General features: G+C 37.8%; 1 protein-coding gene across 4 annotated transcripts in view; it reads right to left on the bottom strand.

Annotated features, from left to right (window-relative positions):
- Positions 1 to 17,619, bottom strand: part of Ros1 (ROS proto-oncogene 1, receptor tyrosine kinase) — a 97,280-nt gene that overhangs the window by 25,895 nt on the left and 53,766 nt on the right. For all 4 annotated transcript variants that reach the window (XM_090338229.1, XM_090338227.1, XM_090338228.1 and 1 more), the window contains 8 exons: positions 16,223 to 16,425; positions 14,072 to 14,216; positions 13,024 to 13,256; positions 12,762 to 12,938; positions 10,495 to 10,663; positions 9,170 to 9,287; positions 5,160 to 5,350; positions 3,219 to 3,302 (listed from right to left, as the gene is read on the bottom strand). In XM_090338229.1, the coding sequence (XP_090194355.1) occupies positions 3,219 to 3,302; positions 5,160 to 5,350; positions 9,170 to 9,287; positions 10,495 to 10,663; positions 12,762 to 12,938; positions 13,024 to 13,256; positions 14,072 to 14,216; positions 16,223 to 16,425 (1,320 nt within the window). The remainder of the gene's footprint in view (positions 1 to 3,218; positions 3,303 to 5,159; positions 5,351 to 9,169; positions 9,288 to 10,494; positions 10,664 to 12,761; positions 12,939 to 13,023; positions 13,257 to 14,071; positions 14,217 to 16,222; positions 16,426 to 17,619) is intronic.

Here is a 17,619-nt window from a genome sequence, read left to right as displayed (position 1 = left end):
TGGCTTTTATCTATGTATGTGGTACCGAGGAATTGAACCCAGGTCTTCATGCATGCTAGGCAAGCACTTTAACCACTAGGCCAAACTCCCGGCCCACAAATTCACTCTTGAGCCCAGACATACCCAATACTGAGGTGACTTAAGAAAATGCTTCCAATTTAGTGATATATCTTGTATATTACAACATATAAGAGAGTATATCTACTATTGTATATGTAGTATACACTACATTTCTCAAATAAACAATTATGGCAATGAAGCTCATGAAACATTAGCAATAGTTCATCAGGAGTGATTCATATTGTCTTTTTTATATCATAAGCAGCAGATTACTTTTTATCAGGATAAAAATGATTTTTTAAGACCGATGTGCAACTGTGCCAATAACACACAAGTGATCTAAAGTATTGCCTTGTCAGTCGAAATCAGCAAAGATGCTGACTTTGGGAGATTATTGTTAAACTTTAAACTTTAGCAGGCATGGTTGGTACTAGCTCAAAATCTCAGCAATTGAGAGACTGAGCTAGAAGAAAGTGAACTGAGGCCAGCTTGAACAACATGGGAAAATGTTATCAGTAAATCCGACAGATAGGCAGACAGACAGGCAGGCAGGCAGACAGAAAGACAGACAACCAGTTTTGACCATATCCACCCTCTTTCATTATATGTACTCATGTAAAAATGGAACATTGACAAAAATTGTCACAATTAAGAGTGAAGAAAAAACCAGTCTGAGTAAGGACCATTGTATGCATATACCAAAATGAAGCTCCCTTGTACAACCGATGGTAATTAAATGTGGAAGCAAATCACAAGAAAGATTGAATTTTTTGTATGATTTTTTTAAGAACTTAGAGTTAATAACAAACAGGGAAAGGTTTCAAGCACAAAGGAAAATTGTCAACCTTAAAATATCCTCACCCCTCCAACCCTCAGTGATTCCTCCCCATACTTCTTTGACCTTTAGATGGTTTATCTGTGACCATTGCGGCTCTGTTTTTCCTATGCCACTGTCTTCTATATTTCACATTATTCATCACATACATTCCTAGTTTTATCTTTTCACACTGGTTTGTCTTAACTCCCTCTTTAATTGAAGGCAAGCTCCTTCAATTAGCATTTGTTGTGTTGCCTACTAAATATGTCTATTCACCAACCCAAAGGCTTTCTGTCCTTTTTAAAATTTTGTTTCAAATTTATATTTATAAGTATGGCTGCTAAGAGCCTTCACCACAATATAAATTTTAGAACAATTGTTATTTTTCATTATTTTAGTAACTTCTTTTCTCATACACACACACACACACACACACACACACACACTGCTACTTATAAAACCACATACAATGCTAATAAAAGTAAAACCTGAATTAGTTTAGCTACACTCAAAAGCCCATGAGTTCAAAACAGAATAAAAGACCTTTAACTCCTCAGAAAGTCAGATATCCTTAGGATGTCTTGAAAGCACACAATAGGTGGTCTGAAATTATCTCATTTTCATCCACTAGAGTCATGAGTTTGAACAGTGGTGATGCACAAGTAGGCAAGCAAAAGACAGTTGATGGATTCTTCATGTAACTTCCCTTCTCAGTAGGAAAGCAGACAGTCAAGCCTATATGCCAACTGCCAAATATACTTCAGGCATTATGTGTAATTCTGGAGGGGCTGGCTTAGTGGCACAAACATCAGCTGTGCAATACTTAGACTTCCTGGAACCACAGGTTACAGTCCTAGTAGAGTCAGCTGAAATTTTTAGCTTTCTCAGTTAACGAAAGCAGTGTTCCACATATCCTCTGGGTAGGATCTTTGAAATGAAATCTCAATTCAAGTCCTATGTGATCCAGGATACTTTCCAAACAATTGGAGACAGACTTAATGAATAATGGTTTTCTTTACCACCAGGGAGTCTCAGCTTTATGTTTCTAACAGTTTCTTCAGCTTCTCCATGTCACTTTCCCTTACTTATAAAGTAAGTCATAGCTTCCCAAATATGTGTCTGAGTTTCTTTTTGGGTAGTCTGCCCTTCCTAAAATGTTTCAACATGTCAAACTCAATATTAGCAATAGATTAGAGGACCATTTCAGGAAAATGAAAGAAAATGCTACCAATATTTATATCAAAACATTACAAATAAAGCAAACCATGCTTACAGGATGAACATCTAATCATTCTATTTGTGATTTTCTCATTATTAAATTGAAATTTTAAAACAAGAAGGAAGAAGCAGCTGTTCAGGACCACAGTAAAGTAAATAATTTGAAATAGTCTTCTGTCTACCTAATCTAATTCTTCTACTTTTTTGTTGGTGGTGGTTAATTTGGTTCGTTGGATTTTTTTTGTTTTGGTTATATATTTTAATAAATGACCCAAGATTTAAAATAAGCCGGTCAGATATCAAAAAGCAAGAATTCATCTTACATGCTGGGAATGGATCTCCTATGAAAGAAACCCTGCTCATTCCAAGCCAGACTGTCTGCCTGGAGACCAAAAGTACCAACCAATGGTTCTCACTGGCCCCTTATTAATCCTCTTATTTTTGTACCCAGAGTTATTTCTCTTGTGTTTCAAACTGTAGGTCACAACATTTGTCTTGGCCAATCAGAAACAGTATTTTTAAAGCTAAAATATGGTGCTAATGTAAATAGCTTTATCTGAAGTACACAATGACTTGTAAATACTGCTATATTTTTCATAAAGTAGTAACCCTCTTGGTTTAGATTCAAATGTCCCTCAGATGCCCGTTTTGCTAAAGCCTGGGCTACCAGCTTGATGCAATTGGGAGATGGTAGAAACATTCAGGTGCTCAGAGGCTAAGGTCTGAGGACTGAAGTTCAAAGCCAGTCAAAGCAGAAATTCTTATCTCCAGTTAATGAGTAAAAGTTTGGAAGTAGAGGTGTGACTCAAGGGATAGAGTGCCTCCATTAAGAGGAAAAAGCCAAGCAAGAACATAAGACCCTCAAACCTCCTGCACCAACATACAAATTAAATAAATAAATCTTGACAGCTACAGAAAATTTTCTCACTTTCTCTGTGATAATAATTCACAGAAGTGAGTGGCTTTAACATCCAAAGATAATAAAATATTCATTGTGGACTTTATTACCTGATCTAATTAATTCATGTTTAATGTGGGATATGAGATAAAATTAATAGGTAAATCAAACTGGATGATCAAATAGATACCTTATTATCTAATTTTGAAAAATCTATATACTCACCAAAGGTCAATGGGATTGTAACAACCAGAAATATTCCAAGTACGATAGAAAGTATGAAACTTGTTTCTGCTGTCCAAAAATCATCTAATCATAGAAACAAAAAAGAAAATTACTTTATAAAGTAAAACTAAACTGTCCAGATCTACTTACATGGTGATTAGCTAGAGCTAGCTTCTACTGGATTTTTTCAAGTTAAAATTTTTCAGTAGAAACCTTGGGCTCTCTTAGCAGAGATTTGCAATAGAGCAAAACCTAGATACATAAGGCCATACAGTATGACGCTAAATGAAAGGACCTCTAGGATATAGAAACAAAAGCCATATAATGAGTGATTATTGTCCTTAATGTACTATGTTATCTCTCATCTCTTTTGCTGTCCCTTGGTTATTTCATATTGTTACAGTATCTCACTTTGTTATCTGCTATATTGGATATATTTGTATTTGGTTATTTGAAATTGGATAGGGAAGGGGAGAAAACAAGATGAGGGGTGGGAGTGGGGGGGAGGGAAATGGGGACCAAGACATAAGAAAGGGTATCAATGTATGTGAAGTAATGCATCTTCTATCTGGTGAATATAATGTAACCCTTCTATTAATTACAATAAAAATATGAAAAAAAATTTAAAGCATTAGTGGTGAGACTATATATACCACAAGAAAGTTGATGACCAAACTAATGGGGGTACCATACAGGGATAAGTATTGCCAAAAATAAACTACAACTGGGGGGAAAGTCATGGAAGGACTTACATGATACACTGAGGGTTATGATTCTGAAGACAGTGGATAAATAACCATTTGAGATTTTTAAGCAGTGGTTAAGGGGTTCAGTTTGTGGTTCTGCAAGCTGAAATGTCAAATTAAGCCAAAAAGCACTGACATGAAAGATACCTTACATTTGGTAGGCCAATGTAGAAATAAGGGGAAGGGGTTGTTTTTTGTGTTTTTTTTGTTGTTGTTGTTGTTTTTGTTTTGTTTTGTTTTTTGCCAGTCTTGAAGTCAAAGCCTGGGAACTGTCCTTGGGCTTTCTCAAGGCTAGCGTCCTACCACTTGAACTGCAATACCACTTCCTGCTTTATCTGTATATCCGATACCAAGGAATTGAACCCAGGGCTTCATGCATATGAGGCAAGCATTCCACCACTCGGCCATACTCCCAGACCCTCACTGTAGAAACATGAGGATCAAATCTCAGCAGAGAGAAATAGAGATGGCAAAATCAATACAACTTGCTGACTGTGTAGAGAGAAAAATATGGCACCTATGTGATCAGAAAGATATGGCACAACATAAAACAGGGTATAGCGAAAGACATGCATATTAGGAAAGAGACAAAGAGCAGTCCTAAGCCTCTTGTGCATAGAAATTGCAAGTACTGAGGTGGATATGATAGTTGATATTTATAACAGCAGCAGTTGGAAGGCAGAGACAAGAAGATTGTTAGTTTACTATATAATGAATTCCAGGTCAGCCTAGAAAACTTGAACACCAAAGAACTAAGAAAAATGAGACAGAAATAGACAAACAGACATAGAAGACACAGAGAAAGATAAAGATACAGACATAGAAAAAAATAGAAAGACAAAGACAGAGAAAAAAGAGAGAGAGAGAGACAGAAACACATGGATTCAGAGAGAAAATTAGTGTACCAGGCCACAGGGTAATAAAGCTAGAAAAATAAACACCAGATTACAGATAGTGCTGGAACCTTTCAAGGATCATAAAACTTATGTGATAGGTGTTAGTATCTTATTATTATCTAGGAAAGAAACAAAATGATGCTAATATAAAGAAAGATCCCATGAAATGAATTGAATAATTCATTAGTTCCGATGATAGTTATACAGACTAAATCTGTTGCTAGTGTTCACGATTCACCTATCTTAATCACTAAACCTTCATGTAATCAGCTAGTAGGCAGATAGATATGATAACATACCTTCAGCTAATATAATATTTTCACTCACTCCACTATGTTCACCAAACCCAAGATTATTTACAGCTACTACTCTGAACTGAAATGTCCCTTTTAAGTTTTTGGACTTCCACGTGCAAATGCTATTGCAGGATCCATTAAATGCCATCTTCCACCTGAAGTTGTGGTTCTGTGAGTCATTTGAAGTGCCCTTTCTGCAAGAGAAACACCAAAGTGGTAAATATAGAAGATAAATGTGACAATATACATGTTATGTCTAGTTGCTCCTGTATCATTTTAATAATAGACCTCTAGAGTCTCTGGTAGCATGCTTTTTCCTTGACCTAATTTTTCCCACATTATTTGGCTATAGAACACAGTATGCTTTTATAAAATCATCTGAGTGATGTGTAAGTCAACCAACTAAGTCCATCAACTCAGTTGTAAATAATCAATGGCCAAATGAATCAATACTCAATGGCCAAATTATTATTTATTTTACTCTTTAGAATGAGTAAAACACCTTCAGAATTCCAAGCACATCAGTAACTATTCCATACATTTTTAAATTACTACTATTGTTATTGTAAAGGTGATGTACAGAGGGGTTACAGTTACATAAGTCAGATAATGCGTACATTTTTTTTAAATAGTGTCATCTCCTCCCTCATTTTTTCCTAGTTATTCCCTCTGGACCCCCTCCCCTACAAGTTGTATAGTTCATTTTCAACATAGTGTCTATCACTGCTCTATTTCTTTACCCTTTATCCCATCATTTTTGTGCCCCCCTTTCCCTTCCCAAAATAGATAAGCTTACATACAGAACAAAAGAAATAAAATAAAAACAACAAAGGAGAAAACAAAGAACCTCTTGTTTGTTTACATTTCATAAACATGTGTATCTGATCATATGCACAATGCTATTGAGCCCTTGTGATCCTCTCCTAAGAATCCTCCTTTAGTCTTACTGTATGGATGCCTACCATCTGTTATAATTTATCAATGAATTAAGAAAATGTGGTATATATACATAATAGAAATCTATGCTTCCATCAGAAAGAATGATATTTTACTTCTTATAAAGGAAATTGGAAGACCTGGAAAAATTTGTATTAAGTGGAGTAAGCCAAGCCCAAAGAAACATAGGTTTCATGGTTTCCCTCATATATTGTCATTGAAATGACAAATTTCAACTGGGAAGTTTGTAAGTTTCTTTCTTTTTTTTTTCTTGTGGCTCATGGGGTTTGAACTTGGGCTGGGCGCTGTCCCTGGGCTCTTCAGCTCAAGGCTACTGTCTTATCCCTGGGTCTGGGCCTTGTCCCTAAGCTTTTCAGCTCAAGGCTACCGCCCTACCCCTGAACCAATTCCCACTTCCCGTTTTTCCAAAGGTAATAGGAGATAAGAGTCTCAGGTTCTTTTGTGCCCAGGGTTGACTTTGAACCTTGATCCTCAGATCTCAGCTTCCTGAGTAGCTAGGATTACAGGCATGAGCCACCACACTGGCTTCATAGGTTTCTTTTTTTTTTTTAATTTGTCATTCTTTTGTGCCAGTACTGAGGCTTGAACTCAGAATTTGAGCACTGTCCCTTAACAATTTTTGTTCAAGACTGACCCTCTACCATTTGAACTCTTTCCAGCTTTTTGCTGATTAACTGGGGATAAAAATTCTCACAGACTTTCCTACCCAGTCTAGCTTTGAACTGCAATCCTCAGCTCTCAACCTTTTGAGTAGCTAGGATTGTAAATGTGAGTCACCAGTGCCTGGCAGTAAGTTTCTTAACATTCTTAAGATTATAGGCTCATACCTATAATCCTAACTACTCAGGAGACTGAGCTCTAAGGAGCATGGTTCAAAGCTAGCCTGGGTAGGAAAGTCCATAAGACTCTTATTTGGAGTAATCATAGAAAAAGCCAGAAGTGGTGGTGTAGTTCAAGTGGTAGAGTGCTAGCCTTGAGCAAAATGATCTTAGGGACAGTAACTAGGTTCAGAGTTCAAGGCCCAGGACTAGTTTAAAAAAAAAGATGAAGGAAGAGAAAAAAAAGAAAGAGTGAGAGAGGGAGGGAAAAAAAGGAAAATGAGTGAAAATATAAACATGGTCTGTGGTCTACGCCCACTTAGAACTTGTGAATAAGATCTTGATGGAAATAGTCTCGGTAGATGTCATGAAGTTAAGATCAGATCATATTAGATCAGTGTGGGCTCTCATTCAATGATTGCTACCCTCATAAGAAGGGTAAATTAGGATATCAATGCATATAGAACATCATGTGATGGTGACAAAAATTGGAGTGGTACCTCTACATGCCAAGGGGTTATGGCGACCATATGACACTAAAAACAAAAAGCAAGGATCCTCTTGAAGGTGCATGGTCCTGCTTCTATAACTGGAAGAGTAAATATAGGTTGTCCTAAGTCATCTGAAGTCATCTAGTAGGTAGCACTTTGTTATGGTAATCCCAGGAAACTAATAAGGCCTGTCATGCTTCCAAGTATATGCACTTTTCTTTAAGATTGCTCCATCAACAAGAACATACTAGCTCAACACCCTGACTAGAAATAATTGAAGTATTCCAATTAAAGAACTGACTTAGATTCACTGAAACTATAATTCCTTCTGTCATTCCTGTTGACCAGGTATCAAGAGGGAATACATGGGACAAAAGATATACAAACTATTTAGATGGAATCTTGCAATTAAAGTCTTATTGGAGAGGACATAGTAAAGGGTCCTGGAAAGAATTATAGCATAATCTAGTCATTGAACGCAATTATGATCACACACCACCAAGATAGTCTTGAAAGTCAGAAAGTATTTCATTATGCATGAAAAGAAGTAACAAAAATTTATTCCTATTGGAGATATGGCCAAGAGATTTCTCCAACACGAGCAGGAACAAATTGTTAAGGTTATGGGGATGCCAGAGAAAGATGAAGCAAAAATAGATCTAAAACTCAAGTTGCCAGGACTATAATTATGGAAGTGACTTTTATCCTTGGAGCGTCTTAGAAGATGTTTTCATAGTCCCGTGAGGGGAGTGTTTTGGGAATTTGGAGATCTTCCCTCTTGTTGGCATCAATCAGTTGTGGTTCATTGAGCTCCCCGTGCCAGCCAAGGCTGAGGTTGCATGTTGATCAGCGACTAGCTTTCACTGACAGTGCATCCTCAATCCCTGGGAACACACTGCAAACTGGATGCTTCCCAACAGGTAGGAAAGTTGCACCACCTATAACCTCAGACCATTTCAGCTCTTGCCCTGTGTTTACATTCTGAAAAACATCTAACTCATTGTAGTTTCTCACTAGAGAGTACTTAACCTTGCTAAAAAAACAAATGATCAGAAATTTACACACATGCCAACACCAAACAATAACGAGGTTTCTTAAATGGAATAGATAGGAGATAAATGATGGTTGCATGGACCTTCAATGGAATGCTTTCTCTGTAAAAATTTTATAAGCACTTGTAGATTTTAAAGACTGATGTACATTATCTTAGAATTAGAGTACCAAGGCTGACCTCTAGAGGTTGAGCAAAGAACATACTGATGATTTCAAGATCCCTGCACTGAAGCTGCTTTGTGTTTCCATACAAATGGCACCTGCAGAAATATTACTTTTGGGGCCAGGCGTGGTAGCTCACGCCTGTAATCCTAGCTACTCAGGAGGCTGAGATCTGAGGATTGCAGTTCAAAGTCCATAAGACTCTTATCTCCAGTTAAATACTAGAAAACTGAAAGTGGCAGCTCTGGCTCAAGGTATAGTGCGGCAGCCTTGAGCTGAAGAGCTCAGGGACAGTGCTCAGGCCCAGAGTTCAAAACTCATTGTTGCTCCTCTCCTCTCCGGGGAGACAAAGCCCTTTAATTGCAGCTGAGCCAGAATCAGGCTTCAGGGATGGAGGCTAGGCCCCAACAACTCATTACCAACAAAAAAGAAAAGAAAAAGAGAAAAGAAAGAAATATTACTTTTGATTATCTTATACTTTATTGCCTAGCTCTTTATTGTATGCTAAAAGCTCTTTTGCAAACAGACATACCTGATTTCAAGGATGTAGTAAAGAATTTGACTACCATTATCTTCAGCTTTTTCCCATTGTATTGCATTTTTACTTCCTTCTAATAGTTTGGGAATGCCTGGTTTACCAGGGACTCCAGCTTTGGGGGAAAGAAAAAATATTGATTGACATGTGAGAAGTAAAAATGTTTTTTCTATAGAAAGGTAAGTACCTTAAAGAAATATTCTGCTACAAGTACATATTTTTAAATGAGTATTTGGAGTTTGATCAGTAAAAGACAATTGATTTCTGAGTGGATTGACAGTAAATAAATTATAAATACAAATAAAATTATCAAGTTTTCCCCTTTACTCTTTTCTATTATTTTTATTTTAGCAGCATTATGTCAGGCATGGTGGCTACGCCTGTAATCCTAGCTACTCAGGAGGTTGAGATCTAAGGATCATTGTTGAAAGCTAGCTCAGGCATTAAAGATCATGAGATTCTTATCTCCAATTAATCGCTAAAAAAAGAGGAAGTGGGGTTGTGGCTCAAGGGATAGGGTGATAGCCTTGAGCTGAAGAACTTAGGGACAGCGCCCAGGCAAGCCACCACAGGGGAAAAAAAAAAACAAACCAGCAACATTCAATTCTTTTGTGTTAGTCAGTTCTCAGTGAAAAGTATAGCTGGACGGAAAAATCAGACTACTGAAAGAAGTGACTTCCCAGTTTAGGATACTTCAAGACCATGTTACTTCATCATTGCAGTGACTCTTCTAATGCTTCCATTCTTTATTCAAGCTCTATAAACAGCAATCGTTCCTAGTTAAGAAAAAATTTCAACTTCTATAATTGGTGAAGAGATGAAAAATGTTTAAGAAGTCAATTGTCTTCCCACACGATGAGATATTATTATTTGTCTTTAGTTGTACACAGGGGCTTCAATTCAGGGTTGGCTTATGAGTACAAAGCATCTGATCAATATCACAGGTTTCATAGCTCTCCTCCAATCTCTCCCAGCTCCACACAATGTGAAGAGCTTTTTTTTTGTGGGTCATGGGGCTTGAACTCTAGGCCAGAGTGTTGTCCCTGAGCTCTTCAGCTCAAGGCTATCACCCTACCCCAGGGCCTGGGCCTTGTCCATAGCTCTTCAGCTCAAGGCTACTGCCCTACCCCTTGAGCCAAGTGCCACGTTGGTTTTCTAGTAGTTAACTGGAGATAAGAGTCTCATGGTCTTTAGTGTCTTTAGTGCCTTTAGTGCCCAGGACGGCTTTGAACTGTGATCCTCAGATCTCAGCCTCCTGAATAGCTAGGATTACAGGTGTGAGCCACTGCATCCAGGTTTGTAAAGAGATTTTTAATCCTCACCTTTTGTCTTGAAGCCTTCTGGAAGTGAGGTGCTATTTTCTCCCGTCAGATAAACCACAACTACTCGGACATTATAGAAGGTATAAGGTTGTAGGTCCGTGATGTTACAGACATAGGCTGGGCCTTGACTGCAGGAAGCTTTCGCGTGGTAAAACTCATTGTGTTTCCACTAGGAATAAAAAAGTGTCAACTAACATTTTTGTTTCTTGAAGAAAGTCTTCTTAGACCTAGAAAATTTGTAAGCCTGCAGCGAATTGATTAAAAGTTAAACACTATTTACTTCCTATGAAAAAATAAGAGCTTCTTTATGAAGCTCTTGGCATTAGTCATAACTTTAGCCACAGTATTAACAGCCATCTTATTTGTTGTCAGTTCACATGAATAAAGTCCTTAATAGCAAGCCTGAGATTTATATTTACCCAACCCTTGACCAGAGTGAAGATTCAAAACTGCAACTGTTTCTTATCCCTGGGGTAGACACCCACGTTGAATCAAGAAGCTAAGAACACAAAATTCACAGCTAAGAAACAATGGTGGAACTCAACAAATGACAACATAAATTCCAGACATCTGCTAATTTCATGGTAATAACCTTACAGAGTTAGAATCTATGAAGATGTTCATAGTGATTTAAAAACTAAAACATCAATTTTTCTTCTTAACCCCCAACTTCAGCCATGTAATTGAAATTCCTTATATGGGGCTGGGAGTTTGGCCTAGTGGTGGAGTGCTTGCCTAGCATCCATGAAGACCCAGGTTCGATTTCTCCATACTATATACATAGAAAAAAGCTGCAAGTGGTATTGAGGTTCAAGTGGTAGAGCTCTAGCTTTGAGAAAGTCTAAGGACAGTGCTTAGCCCCTGAGCTCAAGGCCAGGACTGGCAAAAAAAAAAGAAAAAAGAAATTCCTTATATTTACACACAATAAATCCAGAAATAAATCAGTGAAAGAAGGAAGTAAAGTAACCGTATTCAAAGTAAACCACCAGAAAGCTTCATTTTATTCATTTTTAGATACTGCATCTCTAATGGTAGATATCAGAAAATTCTTTCTCTGTGATATTGTTGTTTTAATCTGAATATTTTTGCCCTTAAAATAATTGTTTGATTTTTTTCCTTATACAAATAGGAAATTGTAAAATGTGTGGAATTTTGTCATGGGTTTTTTGAGTATTTTCCTTATAGTTTCCTAAGGTCAATTTCTGTCAATAAACACTTCCCACCTCTCCTTCCATTTGATGGCATACACCTATCATCCTGCTTACTCAAGATGCTGAGATCAGAGAACTGCGGTTTGAAGTTGGCCTGGAAACAACAACAAAAACAAAAACAACAGCAAAAAATCTAATCTTGGAGACATAGCTCAAGTGATCACTTAAGTCATCACTTGAGCTATGAACCACTACCCATGAAAAAGAAAACAGAGGGCCGGGAGTTTGGCCTAGTGGTTAAAGTGCTTGCCTAGCATGCACGAAGACCCGGGTTCAATTCCTCGGTACCACATACATAGAAAAAAGCTGGAAGTGGTGCTGAGGCTCAAGTGGTAGAGCTCTAGCCTTGAGAAAGTCCAAGGACAGTGCTCAGGCCCTGAGCTCAAGCCCAGGACTGGCAAAAAAAAAAAAAAAGAAAAAGAAAACAGAATGAAAAACCCTGAGTTCAAACCATTTGGTTCTCTGGACAGATGAGGAAAAAATAAAACACAATTTTAATGGATTCCTCTGAATACATTTACCAACATTAAATTGAATATATCTTTTTTTATACTTTGGTGATTAAAAACCATACACAATTCTAGATCTGTCACTGAACTGCCTTCAAATGGCTGGAGAGGTTTATCTTCTTTCATTGTGCTGGTACTGAGACTTGAACTCAAGGCCTTATCCACTTACTCAACTTGTTGCTCATAGCTGGCACTCTAGGCATTCTTCCATTTCAGAAAGGGTTTTTTGAAACAACGTTTAGACTTTTGTTTTTACAATTTTTTTCATATCCAATTGTTATAGACTTTAAACCAGAAAACCATGATGACAGCTCGTAACTAAGAAAAATACTATGAAATCTGTGTAGTACAACATGTACTTTTGCTCAGAGCCTCTTGAGAGAAAATCATTCTTTCTGGAAATTCTATTAAAAATTAGTCTGGATAATTGATCACTTCTATATACCAAACCTAAATTGATAACTGTTACCAAAAACATACTATAGACACATGGAAAGGTTTTTCGATTTATTCTACACCATCAAATAAAGTTACATAAAAAATCTACCTTCTGGAGTTCAAACCAAAATCTTATGAGATTAATATTAGATGGAGCCATCCAATCTAACTGCAAACTGGTGTTATCTGGAGCCAAGCCATAGGGTTTCTCTGGTGTGTTGAATGTTTGCACTGTGACGTCATGACTCTCAGCACACCACATCTCCTCAGGATGGCAGACCAGAACCTTTTGGTAAAAGAGAACAGTTGTTTAACCTCTTCAGGCCCTGCACTTGAGAATGGCAATGAAAAATGTCCAAAGTGCTCTGTACCTTTAACACGTAGAGTTGTCCACCTGACAATCTAGTAACAAGGAGGGTAAGTTGTCCATTTGGAAATTCACTCTGTCTTAGAGGAGTTTCAGGAATAGGGGCCAGATGTGAGATTGTCAGCTGGTAGCGGACAGACTCTTTTGGTCCATTTGGTTTTGGAGATGCTCTCCAGGATATAAGGAGTCTGGTGTCTGACAGCACAGTTGTGTTAATAGCACACACTGGCTCTGGTACTGAAATAAAGAACAATAAAGAATGATTGCACTAGCACTGAAGGTGGGAGGACGAGAGGAAAGCACTGAGAACAATCTTCTCATGTGAGCAGAAGGCTACCACACAGCCAGAAGGAAGGTCAGCTCTACCAAAATGGTAAAGGAACGGGCTGTCTGATGGACTTGTCTATTTATGCCTGATGACTAAATAATTATCTGATTCCAGCTGCAGGATACAGGCTGTGAGATGAATGTTCTCAGAAACTCTACCACTAGCCCATGCTTCTGGCCCAATCATCATCTCTTAAAATGCCTTTTTGGACTACAGGCCTGTTCTCTCTCTCTTTTTTTTAAAGGATACTATATTAAAATTCAGTTCACACAGAGAAATGGTATTTTTTCCTGTCTCCCTATATGAACAGAGACCTACAATCAAAAGGAAAAAGGGTGACACTCTGTGGCAAGACCAAAACTTGGAAGAAATGTTATTCTCTACCTGTAGGACATAGAGTAGGGGTCTATTCATCAAAATACTATTCTACAAATGTGTCTTCTTGCTAAGTTTAAAAAGACTTGTCATTGGGCTCGGAATGTGGCTAAGTGGTAGAGTGCTTGCCTGGCATACATGAAGCCCTGGGTTCAATTCCTCAGTACCACATAAGCAGAAAAAACTGGAAGTGGTAATGTGGCTCTAATCTTAGAGTGTTAGCCTTGAGCAAAAGAGGCTCAGAGTCAGAGCCTAGGCCCTGCATTCATACCTCATAATTATTAAAAAATACAGATATATATATATATCCTATATATCACAAAATCCCATCCTAGAAAGCCATACTCACCTCCACTTTTAGTCTTTCCAAAAACCTCTTTTCCCAGAGGTAAGCTTTCCAAAGGATCAGAATAATAATTCTTTACTGCTATTTGTATCATATATGTGGAAAATGGTTGTAACCCACCAATAAGGGCTATATCCTCCTGAGATTCCTGTAATTTTAATTTTCACAAGTCAATATGAGTCTTATGTTCAATATAAATAAGTTACAATTTGTTTAGCCAAAGAGAAAATATTCACAGCAAAAATACTTAGCATATTTTTAGTTTAAGAAAACACCAGCATCTTAACCTATCCAGACCTAAATTGTTTAGTATCTTTATGAATAACTGGCAATTGATTGACATCCATGCGCCTACTTCGTAAAATAACTCATTTCACATAGGAAGCTATATTTTCAGAGGAAGGTATTATTTTTTTCATATATTTTTATTGTAATTAATAGAAGGGTTACATGATATTTGCCAGGTAGAAGGTGCATTAATTCCCATACATTGATGCCCTTTCACATGTCTTGGTAGAGGAAGGTATTATTTCACCAGGATTACAGTAGACCATCAGTGAAATACTACAATAACACAGTGACAGCCAAATGAGTCCAATGACTGATAAGTGATGCTATATAGCTATTTTAAAATAAGGCTTAGGAAAGTAAAAGGATGTTTCTCAACTTTATGCCTGAGAAATATCTAGGACCTTAAAAAATTATGCGTGGGTTTCATCTCTGTAGATTCTAACCGAATTGTTTAGAGTGCCCCAAGGCTGAGCGTCACTATCTTAGACCCATCCTAATCAATGTGAACAAAATGCAATAGATTAGTTCCCATAACAGAAACGTCCAATGCTGTAAGTACAGACAAGGTCAGGCAATTTGTCTCCAAAACAACTCTTTTTAGAAATGTGCAAGGGAAACTAGAACATCTAAAATAGGGCCAGGAGTTTGGCCTAGTGGTGAGTGCTTGCCTAGCATGCACAAAGACCCAGATTCGATTACTTGGTACCACGTACATAGAAAAAGCCGGAGGTTGTGCTGTGGCTCAGTGGTAGAACTCTAGCCTTGAGAAAACCCAAGGACAGAGCTTAGGCCCTAAGTTCAAGCCCCAGGACTGGCAAAAAAAAAATAAACCACACACAAAGTAAAGGAAATAACAGTGAGGTATATTTTATGACAGGGAATATAATGTTTAATGTCCAGTAGCCAATGATCAATTTCATCTTTCGGATATGTGCGTGTGCGTGTGAGTGTGTGAGCTTGGCCTAGTGGTAGAGTGCTGCCTAGCATGCACAAAGCCCTGAGTTCAATTCCTTGGTACCACATACATAGAAAAAAAAGCTGGAAGTGGTACTGTGGGTCAAGTGGTAGAGCTCTGGCCTTGAGAAAGCTGAAGAACAGGGCCCAGGCCCTCAGTTCAAGCCCCAGGACTGTCAATAAATAAATAACACTTGTTTAAATTAAATTTTTTTAACTAGAATAAGAAGAATTATCTAGTGAATTTCTGCTTTTTCAACTATTATAGAATTGCTAGATACACAGAGACAATTTAAAAACAGAACATCCTTGCATTTCATAATATATATAAAATAGCAAACAAGCTGGGCACTGGTAGCTCACATTTGTAATCCTAGCTACTCAGGAGGCTGAGATCTGAGGACCATGGTTCAAAGCTAGCCTGGACATAAAAGTCCATAAGATACTTATCTCCAATTAACCACCAGAAAAACGGAAGTGGTGCTGTGGCTCAAATGGTAGAGCACTAGCCTGGAAATGAAGAGCTCACGGAAAGCACCAAGGCCCAGAGTTCAAGCCCTACTACCAACGAAAACAAAGCAGACAAAAAATACAATATACTCCAAAGTTCTAGATAGACCCCAAAAACATTTCTCTCAAAATAGAGAGGAAATCAGGGGGAAACAACTCAGTTCTCCCAGGAACTAGGGAAACGGTTACCATGGCAACTGATCAACAGGCCAGAGTTAATATACTAACCTGAGAGTAGGTTAAACTTCAACCAGAGAGCTAAAACCCAATACCTTTGATGAGCCATTGACTATAAGAAGTTCCTGGCAGGCATGTGGGAAGTCCCTTATTATGGCTGAGACCTTTATATCATAAAAGAGCATCTTGTGGAAAGTCAAAAACCACTAACTCCCATCTTACCAGGATTCTGTACTTCTGTTCAGAGCTGGCTGTCATGTCATTAACTTCCCTATAATAAACCAGGAAGGTTGGTGTAGGGCTGGTGATGCCATGCAGTGTAAGCCTTGTCTTGACTGGAGGTAATCTGATTGTAAGGCTGGTGTTGGTAGCATTAAGTATAATTGATTCTCCAACATCTGAAGCTAGAGATAGATATGCTTTGTCTAAAATAAGAAAACAACTAGGATTAGAGAAAGCATAAGAGGAACAATACATTCCTTCAACTTCCAGTATAATATCAAAGTTTAGAAAGAAATTTGCAGTGCATACTAAACTTTTTCCGGGAAGAATACAGACAAAAGCACTTTCAAAACAACACTCCCTTTGAAGAGAGGAGAAGACATGAGAGAAGAAAGGAGGTGACGGAGAGGGATGGGAAAGAGAGGAGATGATGGAGGGAAGGAAAGAAGGAAGGAAGGAAAGGAAGGAAGGAAAGAAGGAAAAGGAAAAATGAAGGAAGGAAGAAAGGAAGGAAGGAAGGAAGGAAGGAAGGAAGGAAGGAAGGAAGGAAGGAAGGGGAAATGTATTTTTCTGCCTTTAATGGCATTTTCAATATATCAGCATATCCTTCCATAATAGTTAAATAAATAATAAAACTGGCAAAAAATACTAATATCCTTTGATTGACGTTATTGCTCTAATTGCTAATGTGAGCATCCATTTCCAGTTTAGACCATAAATGAATACTATCATATAAGCACTAGATGAATAGGAGAGTGGACTATTTTGTAACTTTCGTGCAATTTTCCTTCAAATCCCCCCACCTTCTAAGTGTCTTAATGTTTACAAGTTTTTTGTACAAGTTTTTTTTTCCTTCTTGGAAATCTATAATGTGGGCCTAACTTTAACTATTCTTTTTAAAAAATCTTTCTGCATTTTGAAATTTATATTTGGAATCCATTAATCAGATCAATATTCTTGCCCCTAATTTCACTTTTCCAGCCCTGGGGCTTGAATGCAGGACCTGGGCACTGTCCCTGAACCTCTTTGTGCTCAAAGTTAGCAATCTATCACTTGAGCCACAGTGCTACTTTTGGCTTTTTCTGAGTAGTTGATTGGCGATAAGAGTCTCATGGACTTTTCTGCCTGGGGCGGCTTTGAACCATGGTCCTCAGATCTCAACTTCCTGAGTAGGATTATCGCTATGAGCCACCGGTTTATGGAGGCAGTAGAATAAGAAGCAAAATACTAACCAACTTTATTTGGGGGCTGGGGTAAAGTACTTGTATTGCATGTATAATGTCATGCTTTCAATCTCCAAACATACAATCACATGCACATGTACACACAAACCACACACACACACACACACACCAAGTTTAACAATAAGGAGTTAAGAGATGTAGCTTGAGCTGGGA

Source organism: Megascapheus bottae, chromosome 8 (assembly GCF_031878675.1).
Source record: "Megascapheus bottae isolate mThoBot1 chromosome 8, mThoBot2.hap1, whole genome shotgun sequence".
Lineage (NCBI taxonomy): Eukaryota > Metazoa > Chordata > Mammalia > Rodentia > Geomyidae > Megascapheus > Megascapheus bottae.
This window is presented reverse-complemented; position numbering and strand designations above follow the sequence as displayed.